General features: G+C 39.5%; 1 protein-coding gene across 4 annotated transcripts in view; it reads left to right on the plus strand.

The window, feature by feature from the left end:
* The window catches only part of grik2 (glutamate receptor, ionotropic, kainate 2), a 187,545-nt gene that overhangs the window by 99,845 nt on the left and 66,938 nt on the right, over nucleotides 1-20,762 (plus strand). For all 4 annotated transcript variants that reach the window (XM_086037437.1, XM_086037439.1, XM_086037441.1 and 1 more), the window contains 3 exons: nucleotides 10,993-11,136; nucleotides 12,954-13,061; nucleotides 16,648-16,761. In XM_086037437.1, coding sequence (XP_085893563.1) covers nucleotides 10,993-11,136; nucleotides 12,954-13,061; nucleotides 16,648-16,761 — 366 coding nt within the window. The remainder of the gene's footprint in view (nucleotides 1-10,992; nucleotides 11,137-12,953; nucleotides 13,062-16,647; nucleotides 16,762-20,762) is intronic.

Below are 20,762 nucleotides of genomic sequence, written 5' to 3' on the forward strand. Positions count from 1 at the left end.
TCAGACACTCACACAGATCCTCCTGCTCACCGATGACACACCCCACCAGGTCTCACCTCTTATAAAATCATCCAACAAACAGATACCTTACAGTATTTTCTATACACAAGCTTGTGGGTAGATTTCTCTTTGCCATTTTTTGTTCTCATCTGCACTGAAATACTTCATTTTTTATCCATTTGCTTCACCTTTTACTCCTTCTCTGCTCACTGATGAACTGACACATCAACCGAGCTTCATTTTTATAAATGGCTGTGAAAGCAGCCAGGTGAATAAAAACAAACACCTTTAGAGTCACGAGAGAACATTCACCAAAACATGCACACGTCCACGGCTCCATAATATAACTGGCAAAAATAGAAGGTGTAAAACACGATCACTGCTTTCATTCGAAATAAAATGCTGACATTACAGAATGCCGAAAATAGGACTTTTAATGGCAGGCAGTGAGGCATTTTTGGCCACAAATGTGTCCAGAGGGAGTACTTTGAACTACAGTCTATCCATCCATCCATCCATTATCTACAGTACAGAAAAATAATGCAGAAAACAAATGCAGTCAAATTAATTGTATTATTAATCTTTTGTCTAAGACGCTAATCACCACCAACTCCCCATTTACTATTTATCATGTGAAAGTTTTTTTAATAACATTTCACTTCAAATGATTTAAAGGATTAAAATCTGCAAAAATCAGCAATGTTGGGTGGTTTTGAGCAAGTTTCCAGTTGTTTATTTTTTTGTGGTTTGTTTGTGTGTGGATTTTGGACAGAAAGGTGTCCAAGGGGTTATAATGTAAATATGACAAGAGCACAAGGTTAGGTGTGCTATCCCACAGTTTAGGAACTGCCAAAGAATATGACATTAATCTGACATCTCTTCAGAACTTTCTTTCAAACATATCCACAAATAATGCCCATTGTTTGGACATGCTGATTATATCTGGTTGTTTTCTTCTTCTATAGCTCATCTTGAATCCCATCAGCTCTTGCCTTTTGTGTCCTGAATTCTGAGAAGTATCACATTACAATGCTCATATCAACCGTGTTGTTAACGGCTTGTAGCTATCCTCAAGCTGTCATCTGTGTTACTCTCATTGGCAACCAGCAGTCATCTTCAGGGTCTCATTTCCTGGCATCATTTTGGGGACATATACACTGATGGGATGTGGAGAGAGACATATTGTCATTACAAAGGAAAGCCAGCCATTGAAATGATTCAATTTTACACAGTCAGTTTCCTCGCCTTTTGAGGCACATTACTGTCACACATGGTTGCAGCAGAGATGGCGAAAGGTCTTTCTTTTTTTTTTTGTATCTTTGATGTCAAGTTCGGGACCTTATTTTTGATTTCACATTATATAAGAATAACTAAACCAATGTTGATTTAAAATGTGGGTTTTACATCTATGAAGTGTATGGTCTCTGGAGCTAAGTGAGAAATGTGGTTGCTAGTGAAATACAGTTAGTTTCTATAATAGAAATATCATAAAACCAACTGCAATCTCTGTGTTAGACAGTAACACAAATAAAAGCCTGATCGCGGTCGCCTGTGCTTCAAACTGACAGTCTGTCCGTTTGTTATCACTGCCAAAAAGATTGTCTATTTGTTGTCTTTGCCTCTGAACAAATAAGTTCAAATTCAACTCTTTTGATGAGGTGTGGGCGGCACGGTAGGCGACTGGATAGCACGTCCGCCTCACAGTTCAGAGGTCGTGGGTTCGATCCCGGCTCCGGCCTCCCTGTGTGGAGTTTGCATGTTCTCCCCGTGCCTGCGTGGGTTTTCTCCGGGTACTCTGGTTTCCTCCCACATTCCAAAAATATGCATGGCAGGTTAATTGATCGCTCTAAATTGCCCTTAGGTGTGATTGTGAGTGCGGATGTTTGTCTCTGTGTGCCCTGCGATTGGCTGGCAACCAATTCAGGGTGTCCCCCGCCTACTGCCCGAAGCCAGCCGGGATAGGCTCCAGCACGCCCCGCGACCCTTGTGAGGATAAGCGGTATCGATAATGGATGGATGGACGGATGGTGAGGTGTGTTGCTTAGGTGGGACATTGACCAATGACGACTTGACAAGATGTTTCAGCATTATGATAAAGGACAGTTATCTTAGCATAAGCAAAGACCCTATTTACGTTCGTGTACGTGCATACACAATTTCATTTTTGTTTGTTTATAATCCATCACAGTGAATACGACAAGCAAACATCATTAGTGACATAATGAGAAATCGGCAAGTTTCCAAGCACAAAAACAAAAAACAAATTTGCGAATGCTGACATGCAAATATGCAGAGGATTCAACTGTATTTCCTTTTAGAATCAATTGTCATAATTGTCAAAGCAGTTAGCGTGTTTAGCGGTAGATTTTAATAAAACCATCAGGCTGTATTTAGATGAAAAGAACAAAAAATGTGTAAGAACAGCATGGGCATTTTATAATTGATCTCCTGTAGTTCACAATGTGCAAAAATGTTCATGGTAGAATTGCACTTTGCCTCATCATATTGTAAAGTGGATGTTCTGCTCTTTTTTTGTCTTTGCTTCTAATTTGGTGATTTGGACACATTAGATGGTGTGCGATTACAACAACCAGGCATCAAAAACACTTGTCAAAAGAGATTTTGATTTTGATTTTGCTACTAGTATTTTTGCCCGCGTGTTTTTATTGTCAAGTATAGGAATTTTGTGTTGGTTATCTCGTATAGCATTTTGGTTTATTTTTCTAATTGGCGTGGCCCTGATCCCGTTGTGACAGGTGATTGTGCGTTGTAAATTTTCCTTGCCTTACTTGCAAGTGTCTTTTCTTTTTCCCCAAATTTTCCCCAGGCAGTTTGCCTGTGATTTGATTTGTACTTGAGTCGGTATAGTAATTGTTTGTTTTCTGTAAATAATTTTTTGTTAATTCATTTCTTGTCCGTCTGCATTTGTGGGATCCCATCACTTACAGTTCCATTGGAACCTTACAGCAAAGAGATGTCGAATTAATTCGATTGATACTAATGTCCCATACATCCTCCGAGATCTGCAAGTTTAAATACGATTCTAATGCTTTTTTGAGCACAGATAGACTTTCAGGTTTCAGTTTATGCAAAAAGTTATACAGTATATTTGGGAAATTTTACCTCTGGCGGTGAGATGAAAATGCAAACAATCCTCAGAGGACAAGCAGGTGGTAAACCAGGATACGCAATAAAATGTTTAGCTCCAAAACTACGGAGCTGTAAGTACCAAAAGAAGTGCGTCCTGGGAATGTCAAAATCTTTGTAGGCAACCTGTCAAATGAGATAAATGCACCATCAGCAAAAAAGTAAGAAATCTGCAACACCCTTTTTAAACTGCATTATAAAACCTGAATCACCCAAAGCTGGCAGAAAAAAGGGCATTGATATGATAGGAAATCAAAATGTCGACGACATTGAAACCAAATATTCAAAGTATTTTGGACTACGGGGTGATTAAATTTGACAGTGCGGCCCATTGGTAAGGCAGAACACATAATCACAATCGGCGAAGCAGGAAGTTTAGTTCTAAAGAGGACCAAACTGAGTCGTGACCTTCCCTGTGACACCCAAATCCAGGTGACTAGTTTCACAACAATTGCGGACCATTAATAATAAATAAAATTTGGCAGAGCTAGGCCTTGTTTAGATTTAGAGTATTGCAACAAAGATTTACAGATTCTGGGATTTTTTTTTGTTCCAGATGAAGACACAGCTTCGTCTACTTGGTTGAAAAATATTTTAGGTAAGAATAGTGTGACTTTGAAAAAGGTACATGAATCTTGGCAGAACCACCATTTTAACAGTTTTGACACAGCCTGTTAGAGAAATAGGCAACATTGACCAACGCGTAAACTCTGACATAGTGTTCTTCAGAAGGGGGGCAAAGTTTGGTTTAAAAGCATCTGAAACTTGAATGCCCAGATAGGGGAATGACGAGTGCTCAACTGTGAATGGAAATACCAAATAATCTACTTCCTTAGCCAATTGAATTAGGGGGAACAAAATACTCTTGCCAAGATTGAGTTTGTATCCAGAGTGCTGTCAAAACGACCTGAAGATGTCTAAGATTGCTGTAATAGATGTCTGGGGGTCTGTAAGATACAAAAGAAGATCATCCGCGTACAAAGACACTTTATGAGTAGTACTGCTACAAATGAACTCCCTGACCTTTAAATCTGCTCTAAGCGACACAGCCAAGGGCCCCATTGCAAGATTGAACAAAAGGGGGCTAAGGTGGCACCCCTGACGAGTACCTCTATGTAATGGAAATTACTCTGAGGTTATGTTATTAGTGTGGACAGAAGACTGTGGCGCTGAATACAGAATCTTGATCCATGATATGAAGTTGGGTCCAAAACCGAATTTGGTTAGCACAGAAAACAGATATGGCCACTCAACACAATCAAAAGCCTTTTCAGCATCAAGTGAAATTATTAACTCAGAGCGAACTGTCAAGTGGTCAGAATATAAAATGTTAAACAAGTGATGGGCATTGAAATTGCGATTTGCTCTGAAGCCTGTTTGGTCTTCATGAATAATTATAGACGCTACCTTTTCAAGCCGAAGCGCAAGTACCTTTGTCAGAATCTTATAATCAATATTCACTGAGCTAATGGGACGATAGGAGGCACATTTTTGAGAGACCTTACCTTTCTTTAATACCACCGCAATTTCTGTGGCAATTTGAAGGTTTTGTGAGTTTTGAAGAAAACATTACTAAGTAACGGGACAAGTTTGTTTGCAAATGCTTTGTAAAAGGCACACGAAAAACCTTCTGCCCCTGGTGCCTTGCCGCTTCGGAGGGACTGGATTGCCTGTGAAATTTCATCTGCTGTCAAGGGTCTCTCGAGCTGTTCCAGTTAGTCTTGCACAATAGTAGGATTATAAAACTTAAAGTTGACACCAATTCACCTTGTTCAAATTTAAATAATTTAAATAATTAAATAAAAAATAATACTCTGAGTAATGAAGCTCCTCTTGTACCAGACATTGCAGGAGAGTCGTTTCTGACGGTGTCAGTCTTTGCACTAGTGTCTCAGGTGATGGAAGGTAGCTCTTTAGTGGCAAATAAGTTATTCTTTTGAAAAAATACCGTATCCCTGCGGAGCTGCCTCACCACACGTCTTTACATGTCGCCGCTTACCGGCGCCCCCTCACATAAAAACATCTGAGAAAATTTGCTGTTGACCAGTGCAATCCTTTCACATTCCGAATCCATTAGGCTAGTTTGGTCATGCAGGGCATGAACTGAACACTAAGTGAACTTGTGAACGTCATCCAGATCTTTTTTTAAAGTTAACATGAAACCACAGGAGTGACTTGACCTCACACAACACACCCCTACACACAAAAACATGCATATTTAAATCATCACAGTGAGTGCAACTAATACATTTTCAGAAGGAAGGAATTCACTCAGTCATATTTTTAAGCAAACACGTTTAAAGGCTAGCATAATAATTTCCCATCATGTTTTATCATGAAGTGTCTGCCCTTAAACTGTAGAGCACTGATGCTGAAATATCATGTGGGATGAGAAGTGAAAACTGCACTTTGGTGGATGATAATGAGATGGGAGTGGGAGGGTATCCACACTGAGGCTGGCTGGTGAAAGCACATTTTAATCAGAGAGGCTGGTCACAACAGCAGTGTGGCCCCTGAGGGCTCCGGGCATCACATCACATTATAACCTAGCCCAAATAGAGGCGCCAAAATGGTTGGGCCTGAAATAACAGATAACCCTGCCAAATCACATTATCATCCAACCCGCTGCGGTCTGAATCTGCCTCATCCTCCCGCACTGATGAAGCTAATGGAGGGAATAAGTGACATGCTCTTTCTTCGCTCTCTCGCTGTCACTCTTGTCACTTTCATGGTGTTGTTGATGTCTTTTTACCTTGCATGTTATTTTTAGATGTGAACACTACATGTGAATATAAATAGAGATATGCATTTATTGCCCACAGCTATTTAGGGAATACTCCCGCTCATTTCATTCAGTGCAGGCAAAGTTGATTAATGCAATAAAATGATCCTTAAAAATATGTCCCTTTTTGATTTGAATGTTTATTTACATTTAATTTTGTGGCGTAATTAAACTGTGCAGATTTGTGTTCAGTAATTCTAATAGTTATAGGCAGAATATACAATGTCTTATTTCTAAATCATAAATTACTACTTCTACTACCAAATCTTTAAAATCACAATATATTAAGACGTGATCCAAGCCCGATATTTTTTTCAAGAATATTTTCTATGCAAGGCCACTAGTTGAAACAAGGCATTCTGATAAATATTGCGTTTGTAGAATAAGAGTTAATCCACTAGTTTTTAGCCATCTCCGGGGGCGGCCATTTTGTCACTTGTCGACTGAAAATGACATCACAACTACTCAGGGCTCAGGTAACGACCAATCACGGCTGACCTGTTTTCTGAAGCTGAGCCGTGATTGGTCGTTACCTGAGCCCTGAGTAGTTGTGATGTCATTTTCAGTCGACAGAAGACAAAATGGCTGCCCCCTGAGATGGCTAAAAACGGATGGATTTTGCTGCTTAACTCATATTCCACAAACGCAATATTAATCAGAATGCCGTGTTTCAACTAGTGGGCCTGCTGGGAACATATTCTTGAAAAAAAAAATGCTTGGGTTGATTTCACTTTAATGATTACCGAGCATTCTATAGTTGACGTGTTCAGTGTTATATCGGTGATATATCATTAACTACAACAAATCATCCAATCATAATAATATATGATAATATATTGCAAACAAATACGTACCTCAGTGAAGATCTGTGACTGTGAAAACTTGATAAATAACTTTAATTTGTTGAGGTATGGCCTTGGGGATTGATAAGATCACGTCGACACATCTGCTCCTCCTCTGCCATTGTATTAATTTGTAAGCTTTTCCTGATCCATATCTTTGTGCACAATTTGAGGACACTGTCCAAGGCAGGTTTAGCAGGTGGTACATAATATGATGTCAAACTTAAGAGAAGCATTTGAGGTTAGACCTGTCTGGGGAAATGTAGTGTCTGTGAATACTAGCGCGTTGTGGTCATGACATTAGCTTCACGACTGAAAAGCTTTGAGAACCACGTCAAAATTGTCCTGTGCACCTATGCTTATGTTGACACTTGATTTATTGTAAGGCATTTGCAGTAAAGATGACGAGTGGGAGTGATCATTGTCTATTAGACTGCTCTTCTTTGTTAGACTAGGCTAGAAGAGCCTCATGCGAAAGAATTATGGTGTTGGTTTGCTGGAAAGAGAAACTATGTCCTGTGGATCTCCGGGATAATTATTATCACATCTTGAGGCAAACAAGGCTTGGTTGGCCTACTGATTGAGGTTCCCCGATGAACTTTGGGGTTGTTACTTTTTTAATATCAAATTGATACAACATGCTCCTGAGGGACAAGGAGTCAGAAAGAGGGGACTTTTGGTGCAATCATCCTGTTCAACGAGGGATTCACACTATTATAGCGTTTTAATTCCTGCCACTATCCAGCAACTTCACACAGCCATTGATGAAGAGGAGTTGACCAACATTTAACAGGCAACAATCAACAACCTGATACAACTCTATGTGAAGGACATATGTTGTAGTGCGAGAGGTAAATGCCAGTCATACTGACTTTTTTTCTGATCACTGATTTGCTCATGTTCTGCGGCAGATTGAGGCACTCGAAGTATGTCTATAAGGAACTGCAAGCAGACCTCCACAGGCAGATGATCTAAAGTGTGCCAGGGAGCTCACAGATCTGAGAAATGAGCACTCCGTGATGAGAGCTCCGTCCACCCAGATTGTACATGTCTGTGTGTGAACCCGTGACGAGGCTTGTGTCAGCATGAAAATCAAGATATACCATTTCTCAAGCACACCTGTTCTTTCTACCAATCTAGAGCCTTTAAGTGGAAAACACGAGGTTAGTAAATACATACCTAAAGCCAGGAGAGGAGCTATCCTCATACTAGCATACGTTTTTACACTACTGTTGAGCCTGTTCACTCTCAGTCTTTCCTGACATCAGAAAATGTGCTGGACACATAATTCATGTACATATCAGTTTTGTAACTTGAGAGCTCAGTGCACTGCTGAGAATAGCAAGAATAGCTGATGGCAGTGACTGACCTAGTCATGAGTAAGACCTCAGTCAGATCCCAAAAGACTACAAAACAGGCTCAGCTTTTAATCTCTCCAAGCAGCAGGCAGGAGGTGCCGAAGCAGTGAGGGAGGGAAGTCACTGGGCTGCTTTGTGGAGTGGTGCTAGTGATAAACCTTTTTCTGACTGTGGAGTCTCACATAAACGGTCTTCCTATATTCACTTTCATTGACTTTTTTTTTCTAAGTGCAGTCTCATCTCTCAAGGTGTTTATGTTCCGATCAAAAGAGGCACAGCTGCGTGACAAGAGCTTTCTGCATGGCCAGCAGAGCTTGCCTCCACCTTTCACCTACTTCAAAATCAAAATCAAAATGCCATTTTAACACTATGTATCCATCTTAACACACTTGCCTTGGGTACCTACATTGAATTTTACATACAAATGAAAATCTAAATAATCCTATTAATGCAAACGTGAAACAAATTAATTTCAACAATTCATTGATGTTTGTGGATAGATAGCACATGTGCATGCACATCCTCTACATTTAGGTATAAATCAGAATAAAAATGTGGACAGAAGAATTTATTTTAACTCGTGTGTCTTCACTGAAACACAGCAATTTACTAATATTGTATCAGACAATAGAGCTCTTCCAAAGACAGCAGAATTAATGCTTTTCAGCCAAGCACAAGCAGACATACAGAATATTCTTTTTCGGTCCGTAAATTTTAATGCGAGACTGTAGTTTGCATTAGTTTCAACGAGAGTCATAAACTGATTGATCGATCTGAATGCACTGTAACAAAAAAAACAACAAGCTTCTGGATTGTTTTTATTTTCTTGAAATCATGCATGTAATAGACAAAAAGGGATAGCAGTGCTTTTGTAAGCTGACACAAGGGAAAAACAGCATTTAACTTTAATTTAATTCAGGAGTGACATAATTGCTTTTAATGAGATGTTTATAGAGTGAAGTGTCGGTGCTGCTAAATCATTACTGAGACTGCCTGACGGGTTCCTGTGACGCTCGCACTGGGGACAAGCAGTGAGGCGCACAGTCTTACTGCCAGAACTCCTCTAGCAGGACTCGATTTCACTTCCACACCATTTTTGACATTGCTGAATACATTTGGCTCCCTGTCGTAATAAAGAGCATATTCAATCATGGAATTAGTGCTGTGTGATATTACGATTTATGCTATATTGCCGAAAGCAGTGTTGAGAACTAGGTCATTTTCTACGCAAACTAGCTCAAAGTTCAGCTCACAAATTCTAAAATTAACTAATTCAGTTCATAGTTCATAATTAAAACATGTTTTAAACTAAATTAATTGTTCCAAAAATGAACTAGTAGTTGATGGTTCTTTAATTTCCCCTCCCCCAATCTGTTGTTACCCTCTGGGAAACTGGCATTTGCCTATTGTTCTGCCTACACTAGTATCAAGGTGCAGCTATCACCCTACAATCTCAATGTTTTTTGGGGGGTAAAAACGTTGCTTGAATTGTCTATTTTTTAAAAACAGGACATGCAATCACTGTCATAATCTGCTCCCGTAACCAGGCTGAGGTAGGAGTCTGTTATCTGTGTTGTCTATGTTCCCTCCAGCCCATTGATGCAATTGAAGTCCGTATTTGCTTTTTAAAACCTGGCAGGCAGAGCTTGCACAAATGTTAGATTTGTCTCCGCCTGAACAGTGGCCTTCTCATAAAATTCTTGAATATTATTATCGGAGGATACCTTATCGTTTGCTGAGATAGGGAGTAGTTATGTTCATAGTGCTGCTGCGTCATCATGCTTTTTTGTTAGATTTTTTTTCCCCCTTCGAAGCCACGGACGTATTCCAGGCACGCAATGCATTTTGATGCCGTATGCGCCGTGCATCTGTTGGTGGCCGTGGTTGCCAAATAATGGCATTTTATTCCTATAATTATGGCTGGTTTACAGTGGGTTTAGCCGTGTTTTCTCCTTGTAGTCCAACAGAGCAAACCTGGCACACTTGAGCAAAAATGAACTGGCGTTTGAAAAACATTCATTGGCCCCAGAATAAGCTCGTTCACAGAAACGTTCATAAAGGAAAAATACACAATGTTCAGTTCACGTACGCCCAAAATATGAATGAGAATGAACTGTCATTCATTGAACTTGTTCAGGTACAGTGCTGGCAAATATCATTAGCTCATCTGCCTTTACTCGCATATGAGTATAAATGGTATGCCATTCTTAAACCATCGAGTTATATTTATTCGCAGCTTCAGCTCTTGTGGGCTTTCCAAAAAGTTTAGGAGTACGTTTATTGGAATTTTCGACCATGTTTCCAGAAACGTATTTGTGGGGTCACGCGCTTATGTTAGACGAGGAGGCCTGGCTGTCAGTTTCCGCTCTAATTCAACCCAAAGGTTTTCTCTCGAGTTGAGGTCAAGACTCTGCAGGCCAGTCAAGCTTATCCACACCAAAGTTTTTCATCCATGTTATTGTGGACTTTGCAGTGTAAACTGATTTTACAAACAAGTTGGAACAAATGGATGCCACCAATCAAGAGCTCTTCCAAATACTGATAATGAGGGTCAATGTTTTTGTTTTTTTTTAGTTAAGACAATGCAAAATATAAAAATGCTGTCACGGCAGTTCCATTTGTGGGAAACAGAGTTTTTGCTTCCATATTCATATCTTAAGTTGTCTTCACTTGCACATTGTTACTCCAACAATATCATCATCATCAAAAGTTCTGGTCTACATATGGATTTTTTTTCTGATTTGAAAACCATTTATCTTAATGGGATGATTCATTATTTCTATTTTTGGACAGATTTCATCTGCCAGGCCATGTCTATTTCATGTTAATGATAGTCCATTCCCTCCCCTCTCTTCTGTTGCAGACGGATGCTGCTCTAATGTACGATGCTGTACACGTGGTGGCCGTGGCTGTGCAGCAGTCTCAGCAGATCACTGTCAGCTCATTACAGTGTAACCGACATAAGCCTTGGCGCTTTGGGAACCGCTTCATGGCCCTCATCAAGGAGGTAGATGCTCCTTTATCTGCTCCCTGTTCTTTTGTACATGCTTTTTGGAAAGCAGGTGAATAATTTAAATGAGGTTTAGGCATGATGTAATATAAAAAACAATGAATGAATGGTATTATTGTTCAATTATCCCATTTTCAATCAGTGTAGCCCAGTTGCACGAAGGAGTAAAAACTATTTTGAGCTTGTTCTCTCAAGCTGAAATCCGAAAACCAAAACAAACCAATGGAAACTGTGAAAACCGAGCAATGTGGATAAGCCTTGAATTCAGTGTGGAAGGCTATAATTATGTAATTTATCAGCTGTTAAATCTTTTGTTTCTCTTCAATTAAAAAATAAAGTCTTGAACACACCATTTGACAACCCAACATGTTTTTTCTACTTTAGATGCCTTCTCTTTTTCTTCAGATCTGGCGTTATGGGTACTGTTTTGTAAGAGCAAAGACTAAATGGCAATAATCCTCAAAATGCAGTTGGCCATTATTTTTCAGTTTATATTAGAGTTTGTAAGGCGTATTGCAAATGGTGTGTGTATATGTGTGTGTTCCACCTTACAACACCATACTTTCTCCCTCTCTTCTCTTTCTAAAAATGAATAACCTATTTGATATATTTTACTTCATGTTTTGTCTTGGAATAAACATTTCAGTGTCCATAATGCATTCACATGTACTATTTGCAAATAGAAGCTTGGAATTTTAGCTTTATGCCCTTTTAAAAACACATTATTATTATTATTATTATTATTATTATTATTATTATTATTATTATTATTATTATTATTATTATTATTATTATTATTATTATTATTATAAACCACTATACACAACACTGGACACAATTTCAGAAGCTCACTATGTGCATCAGGCCCATTTATTTGGACAGGGAGCATTTTGACACTCTGCTCTCTTCAGTGAACAGAAGTCTGGCGAGGCGAGAGCAATATGACAAGAAGAATGACTAGTGGGTGCAATTCTGTTAAGACGTTGCAGTTATGTTCATCTCACACACACTTGCCTGTTGCCAGAAGTGAACATATGTCCAACTTAACTGACAAGCACTTAAAAGTGCCTTGAAGTCCATTCAGTCATGAAACTTTTTTTTTTTTTTAACCTTTGTTTAGCCAGTTAAAGCCCGTATCTCACTGGTAGCGAAGGTTTGTGTGCGCATGCAGCGAATGTTTTCTTTTTTTTGTCAGGATTCGGTCAATGTTGCAAACAGTTGCAAAGACGGTCGCCAGACATTCCCAAGCAGTTTTAATGGTTGTAAACAGTTTTTATTGGCACCATCACCTTTTGAACATGTTCAAAATTTCTTTGAGATGAAAATCTGTCTGAGACCAATAAAATTGTCGGTGAATGTCTTTGCGACCGTTTGTGACCTTGAAAAAAACATTTGCTACCTACGCACACTTGCAAACGTTCGCCGCTCAGTGAGATACGGACTTTAGACGATTAAGAACAGATTCTCTTATGCAATGTCGACCTGCAGTGGTGGAAATAGACAGTTGTACCTTTTTAAGTTTTATGCATGTCACATTTACATGCCTAACTTTTATTTAGGCTTAAATTTACCCGCAGTCTTCAACTTCCTTGTTTGTTGTGTCTAAGGATAAATGCTTTCCTCTTCTGCAAATTCCATGCTATAGTATATTCTATCTCACCCTTTAAAATTTGTAAGGATAACATAATTGGCAACCATCTGTCAGAGACTGTCTCTGTTTTCCCACACACAGACAGAGTATTTCACCAACCCATTAAGGCTTAATGTCATATCAAATGTACTATCTTTCTTTGTTGTATTTTATTCATCTTTAGGCCCACTGGGATGGCCTGACAGGGAGAATAACTTTCAACCGGACCAATGGCTTGAGGACAGACTTCGACCTTGATGTTATCAGCCTGAAGGAGGAGGGGCTAGAGAAGGTTATGTCCCTCTCGTCTGTGTGCACATTCATATATTAGATGGGTGAATAATCACGAAATAGAGCTTTGTGTTAATGCACACGACTTTAGGTTGAAATTTTACAACTCAGAGAGGACATAAGAATTTGGTGGTCAATGTCGAATTTGTGGCGGCACGGTGGTCGACTGGTTAGCACGTCCGCCTCACAGTTCAGAGGTCGTGGGTTCGATCCCGGCTCCGGCCTCCCTGTGTGGAGTTTGCATGTTCTCCCCGTGCCTGCGTGGGTTTTCTCCGGGCACTCCGGTTTCCTCCCACATTCCAAAAACATGCATGGTAAGTTGATTGGATACTCTAAATTGGCCCTAGGTGTGATTGTGAGTGCGGATGTTTGTCTCTGTGTGCCCTGCGATTGGCTGGCAACCAGTTCAGGGTGTCCCCCGCCTACTGCCCAAAGACAGCTGGGATAGGCTCCAGCACGCCCCGCGACCCTTGTGAGGAGAAGCGGTACAGATAATGGATGGATGGATGGATGTCGAATTTGTATTGAAAAAAAGTACAATGCATGTACTACTCTTCCTCCCTCTGTCGACGTGAGGTATGGAATGAAAGTACGCCTCAATGACAGTCATCAACTGTAAATATAAATAGATGCAGTTATACAGGAATTAACATAGGATAAAACACAGACTATGCAATGAGCGATCCTAAAATAAATTTTCATTCATTTTGGCAATATTTTTTTCAGTTTATTTTGACTTTCAGTTTGCAAGTTCACAGAACCAAATTAAAATATACAACAATCAATGACTTTCTACATAGATGTGGAGGTTAACTGTGTTGTACGCTAAAAGGATCAGGTTGAGTTGTTGAATTGAATGATTGAAAATTATTGATACGGGGATAATTCAGTTTTATTAAGATCCAGGTTATCAACAGATGGAAAACGTTGTGTATATGTATATATATCTACATATACACATTTTTAGTTTTTGATAATGATATACTCAAATGAAACTAAAAAACACTTCAGCATCCACACTGCAGCATTGCTCGACCTCCGGCCCGCGTGTGCATGCACCTCTATGAATAATTTAGTCCATTAATAAAAACCTCTTCAGAAGCCCTGCAGCTTTGTGAAGCCTGAATTAAGGAGTTGATTTGCAATTACAAAGCCTATCTCGAGTCAGTCAAATACGAAGAACCCTGAGGGGACTTTGGCGGATGTGGGTTAGAATGTTTGTGGTCGTTCATCATGATACTATGGGCAGCTTGGTTGGACAGGACAATGGATTAGTGATGGTAGGATTTTCCATTTTTGCAAAAGGACATAAGAGGCGATATGACTTACAAGCCACACCATTTTTTTTCCTCCTTTTATCTTTATCATCCTCACTGTTTTTCCTTGAACCACCACCCAAAAGACCTTGAGGCCAATTTAGCTCCAATATAATCTTGAACATTGCTTTCTGTGGGACACTATAAGATGGTGTGACATACTGTCAACTGCGACCTCAGGCTTCAACACATTTTCTAATGCACTGAATGTATCCAAGAAGGAAATGGCGTCCTATTGGGGTGGCCGTCGCTCAGGAGGTAGAGCAGGTAGTCTATTAACTGAAAGGTTGGCTGTTCAAATCCTGCTCTGTCCAAGCGATGTGTTGTTGTGTCCTTGGGCAAAACACTTCACCCACCTTGTCTTCAGTGTCACTCACACTGCTGCATGGCTGGGTGTGAAAGTTCAGTGGTGATAGGTGGCACGGTAGGCGTACGCTTCCGCCAGAATGTAGTTTAACACCACTAGAGGGTGAATATGCAAGTGTATGAATAATATAACCATTTTCAAGCATCTTTGAACGTCCAGAAAAACAACAGTGACAATTTGGTGGCAGAAAGTCAATGTAAACCTTAAGCGCATACATTGTCTAATTGCTTGCGCAAGGTAGGTCTAATGGGATGTTTTTCATTCAGAAATACGCAAACAGCGGACATCAAATCCTCTGAATCATTGTATTATGTTTTTGAAATAATTCCACTCTAGAGCTGTCACAAACAAATGGTTTTAGAATAGCTTATTCTGTCGATTATTCCATGGATTGCTCAAGTAAGCTTTGGAGGGCAAATGAACAATCAGGTATGGGGGGTGGTCTCTAAGAGCCCACTTTATGCCGCATACTGTATGTGCTTCTGCCATGTTTAGGCTCTAGTGTACAACTAGCGCACCTCCGTTCCCCAATGGAATGAAAGGAGACGCTTTGATTGACCATGAGTGACGTCAGCTGTGGCCACTTTCACAGCAGCACAGCTCTCCCTGTTGCAGATCCGCCAACCTTCGCTCTTCTACAAAATGACAAACATTTGGTCTTACGGGCCTCCACGCAGAATTAAGCGACGTGCAGCATATGTTCCGGGACGCTGGTCGACCTCCAACATCTAATTCGTTCCTATAGAAAATAATGGAAATCAGTGAATCTCTTCCAGGGTCAAAGTTTCACCAATACCTTCAATATCTGTACATTGATGTATAATGGATATTTTGTTTAAGGGGAAGCCAAGAAGGAGGCTTGCTGGAAGCAAGTCAACTTTATTGTCATACATTTTAACTTTCTTCTGCTTCCAAAGTATTCTAAGCACAGTGCAAACCGGCATAAAACAACCCATTCATTATGTATGTGCTGCCGGGGTGCAAGGGGCGATGCCATGCGCCAAGGATACTGGTGCGTGGATGGGCGCCTCCCCCTACAAATTGAAAAAGGAGTGAAAACAGCATAGAAGAAAGAATGGAGGAAACACTTATTGCGGCGTCCTATACAGATGTCATATCGTGATGTGATCAAAGAGGCTCAGCGATGGAGTGAGATCTCAAGTACACCTCAAAGGGGTCTTAATGGAGCTGTAGTTCATGGACAAGCCTCAACACCCCGAGATCTTATCGCGCCATTAAGACCGGATGGACCCATGCCATTCTTTTACAGTAGCTGCTGCTTGTCTCCTCCTCCGAAGAAAAAAAGTTTGGGCTTTCCGCTGAAATGCTGACAAATAGATATTGGGGTGCTGCGGCTTACTTTTTTTTTTTTTTTGTCCAAACCAGCGGAATATGTTGGAGAAAACACTTCCTGTTCGGTCACTTAGCAACAAAGCCAAATTTGGTAGGGCACAGCATGGCGTGGGCACGTCGGCGGCACAGCGCAACCCTGTAGTAGGTGCCCTCCAAACTAAGTGTAGTGTGAATGCAAAAAAAACCCCAAAAGTTAATCATTTCATATAAAAAACTAAACTGGGAGGACCATTTTGGGTGTTTTGTTTGATGTTTTATGTTATTTTCAACTTGTTACATTTTTAAAAAGTACTATAGCCATGTTATGAGTATACTGTACATTGTCGGTGTATGTTTACCTATCCGAAATATGTATTTTATGACAAGTTGCTTTTTTGCTCATACTAATGTTGCAAATGTTTCTACACAAAGTATGACATTTTTTAAATGAACACAAAAGTGCATCGTTATTTGGATAACCACTGGTCTTGTGTGTTTGGTGTGGTTCTTGATGTCAGGTTTTAGATGACCAAGCTCACAGGTAATGAATGAATGGTTTTCTATATGTTTAGATTGGCACATGGGACCCTCCAAGTGGCCTTAACATGACGGACAACCAGAAAGGGAAGACAACTAATGTATCAGATTCCTTATCCAACCGATCCCTCATCATCTCAACTATACTGGTACTTAATCTTGTGATTTTTCTCATATATGTTATGATCAGGGCTGCCCCTAGCCAATATGGTGGGCCCTCCATCGATGATTTACATAGACTAACAAAACAAGTTGAATAGCATCGTTTTTAACATTTCCTTTAATTTATAAGATTACATGTCACACATTTCAAAATATAAAATCGAACATTTTCTTCATTTGATGACTGGAACGTTACTATCAAACAAATCATGTGAGTGATGTACTCTTGCAACACCAAACCAAAAAGGAGCAACAACTTGACCTCTCTTTGTCCCATTTTCCCACCACTTTTTCTCCTTCTCTCCTATTTTTTCTTCCCTGTGCTCTGGACAATTTTGGTCATTTTGACACATGTACAAAAGTTCTCTGGGGTCACATGAACAAATGTGCCCCTGCACCTACAGAGAGCGAGCAGTATAACAATCAGCTAAAGTATTTGGTATTATTTTTTGTAATCATATTAATTGGGCATTGCTTTGAATTTAAATCAATGTTTTCTGTTCCATGTTCAGGGCTGGTTGTCAAGTTCTTGTAAATTTGTGCTGCTCCTCTCTTGAAAGAGATTGCTTCATTCACAGGAGATTTTATCTGGATTTCACTCAATGATTAAGCAACAGTTTGCTTTGGGTGAGTTGGATGGCTGACTAGAAAGAAGAAGACGATCTTAACGTGTGTCTTGTGAGTCGAAGGCTTGGACAAAACAGTTGTCGTTGACAATGACTGTTCATTTTCATGAGGATGATATTGATTATCTTAATTTTATCGTCCAAGCAGACATGACAGTCTGTTTTCACTGCTATGAGGGAGCATTTTGTTGCTGTCCTGTGGAAAACACATATGTCCAATTTTGTATTTCTTATTAATGTTAATACTATGTCTGTACAATGGAAACCCCATTCATGTAAAAAAATTATTAAAAAAAAGGAAAACATTTACATTTGGTGTTTTTCACAGGACAGCGACGATTGGGTGACTTCACTGATGGCTGAAGAAAGGATTTAGGCTGCTTGTCAGCTAGTGAGAGCGGATGCCTTTCAGATGGTGCTCATAGCACTTATATTTTTGTTATATTTAAGGATAGACTTGCACCTTTTGCAAGTGATATTGCTATTGGTCTATTTTTTTTGTAACATTTTTCGATAAAGTTAAAATTGATATAGTGTAGTGGTGAAGTTGACACGCCGACTAGTTGGTTCAAACCTTAGTTGGTGGCTTTGGAAAAGGGAGTAACTTCCCACCATAAAATGTGAACAACATGAGAATGTAAGTGTAAAACACACTGTACAAGACAGCATTTTCATGTCACTCAGCAGAGTAATCTGGTCATAAAAACAAAAAGTATCTTACGCTCGATTCAGTCCAGTCTGACAATGTGCATATTGTGCAGATGAAATCTAGCAGAATATGATGTGTAATTATTGGCAAATCAAAACATAATTCATTCACCCATTCTGCTCTTCTCCTCATCCATTTCATCAGACTCTGAGGACAGAGCATAATTTTGCAACAACAATTAGCCCAGTGTATGTTCTTAAACCTAAGCACAGTTGGGATTCTATTCATATATTATCATGTCATATTCATGAATTTTGTAAACAGACAAAATCTTCAAATTTCGTGTTTGTCACTTTCCTCTTTTTGGTTATGACTGCCTCATCCCCTTTGTCCTGGTGCTGGCTTGTGAAATGACTCACGCATTCCTGTAATTTGGCTAGAACATGCATACAATTCAACGGTAAAACATACATTAAGCCACAAACATTATATTTAACTGCTAAGTAGTTACTAACTTACTATAGCCCACCTAAAGTATCTTTAGTCATCGCCATAACCACCAGTCATCCCGGAGGTAGGGCACCGTGTGATGTCTAAGGTGGCGGACTGCATCAAAAAAAGTGAAATTAAAAATGTCCATATTAATGGTCAAAACACAAAATACCTTGATAGTGCAACAATACTGTATGTAACAGTAAACGGTGTTCACAGTTCAGATAGCTATATGTAATGTATGCACATTTTTTTCTGTTAATTTGGAACACTTACTTTGTATTTGACAGAAATGATTATGACAGCAAGCAACAAGGAAGCACCTCCCTTTTCAAAGAATGCCGACTGTTTCACAAAGCTATGCGCTTAAAATTCAGTCAGCAGAGTAATCTGGTCATAAAAACAAAAAGTATCTTACGCTCGAATCAGTCCAGTCTGACAATGTGCATAATGTGCAAATGAAATCTAGCAGTATGCGATGTGTAATTATTGGCAAATCAAAACATAAAGACCCTCAGCCATGACAAACTTCATCCAGAGATGTCATTATATTATAGTTTTTCCACTTGAAAAATCACCCACTGCTTTACTTAAGATGCCTTTTACTCTGGGAGCAGTTTTTGGGGATGCTGCTGTCCAAATTCGAAAGATGAAACACAGCACTCTCAATTTGCAGGTTGACTGCCTCAATACAATAAAAATTCAGTTTGGTTGGTAGTTAGGTCTCAAATTCAGACAGTGGGAATTGAATGCATGGTTTATGGCTATGCTTTCCTTCAATTAATTAATCAGCCATACTGTGGTACTGTCTCGTCTCTCTTGCAAGGTTAGAAGAACAAACATTCAGTTTTGCTTTTTGGGTAGTAATGTTTGGTATTTAAAGCATAATGAGTACGCCTCAATACGATGAGAGCTAATATACATTCGTCAGTCTTTTGTCTGTGAAACATCCTCAATTTTGCACTTTTTGTTAAAATATGAAGTATCACATTCAATTAGTGACCTTTATTTGAGACCATTAAAAGGTAGTTTGTTTGACCAACAATGATGATTAATGTTAGTGTCCCTGTATATAAGATATAGCTGACGGATCGGGAATCTAGTGTTTAAATTGTGAGCGTGTTTATTATCTTTTTGTTATTTGTGAGGCAAGTGTAAAAATAGCAATATCAAGTCAGTTGCGGGTTGTCATTTTCATGGGCCTTCTTTCCTCCTCAGCATGCTGTGAAGTGATTGGATTGCCATTATTAACAACTTTGTGGAAGTAATTGCCATATCAGGATCAAGTCATGGGGAGGTGTTTGATGGGTTGTGAACACCGAGGAAAGCAGGGAGGGCTGACAATAATTGGGTTTGTTACATTTGATTGATGCATACTTTCATGCAGCTTCTCCTCATGTTCACAGGGATTATACACTATAAAACATAATGTAATTACTGTTAGGATCTTGGCCCGGCAACATTTTATGTACTTTAGAAAGCACTTCTGTAATGTGGTGAAACCTTATGTAATCGCGATTTCATAGTGTGTAATGTCTTTGCGGAACACAGACCATTCAGCTTGCATTTATACAAAAACAGTCTCAATTTTTTATGCTGGATAACTGACCAAATGACGAACTGAAGCAGGCCCAGACGATAACACTGTCCCTACAGGCTTGTAGAATAAGCATTAGGCATGTGGAGTGCAGAACATCGACTTTTCACGTACAACTCCAGTAAATCGCTGACTGGTTTCAATATACAGTATATAATTTCTCTACTTCAAATTCAGAGACCATATGTAAACTTTATATGGCATTTAAGGTCTACCTTGTGTGGTGGTTTATGCACAGAACTTTGTCAAGACTGACAATTAGAACTAGTCCAGAATTTAAATTCAATGGTGAATGAAAGTGTTAGGTCGCTGGCATGCATGTCGCTGCTTTGTAAACCTTTAAAAATACCAATTACTAATTTCCTGTTAGCAGTTTTCTCACATTGTTGACTCAGTGAGATATAGATACTCGCTATCTTACATTGAGTGGTGAGTTGTCACCTGCAGATCAGCGGTAAGCTTTCACCACAGCAATATTGATTTGGAACTTTCTCTGCATAATCTTGATAAATTTTCTATCCTGCTTTCTCCGGCGCCAAGCCCACACGAAGCCTTACCTGCCTGTCAGACCTCTTCTTTCTATTCTACTCTACTCTACTGAAAGCTTCCAGCGCATTGCAGTTC

The sequence above is a fragment of the Filicampus tigris genome, chromosome 8 (assembly GCF_054856515.1).
Source record: "Filicampus tigris isolate MCC_2025a chromosome 8, RoL_Ftig_1.0, whole genome shotgun sequence".
NCBI lineage: Eukaryota > Metazoa > Chordata > Actinopteri > Syngnathiformes > Syngnathidae > Filicampus > Filicampus tigris.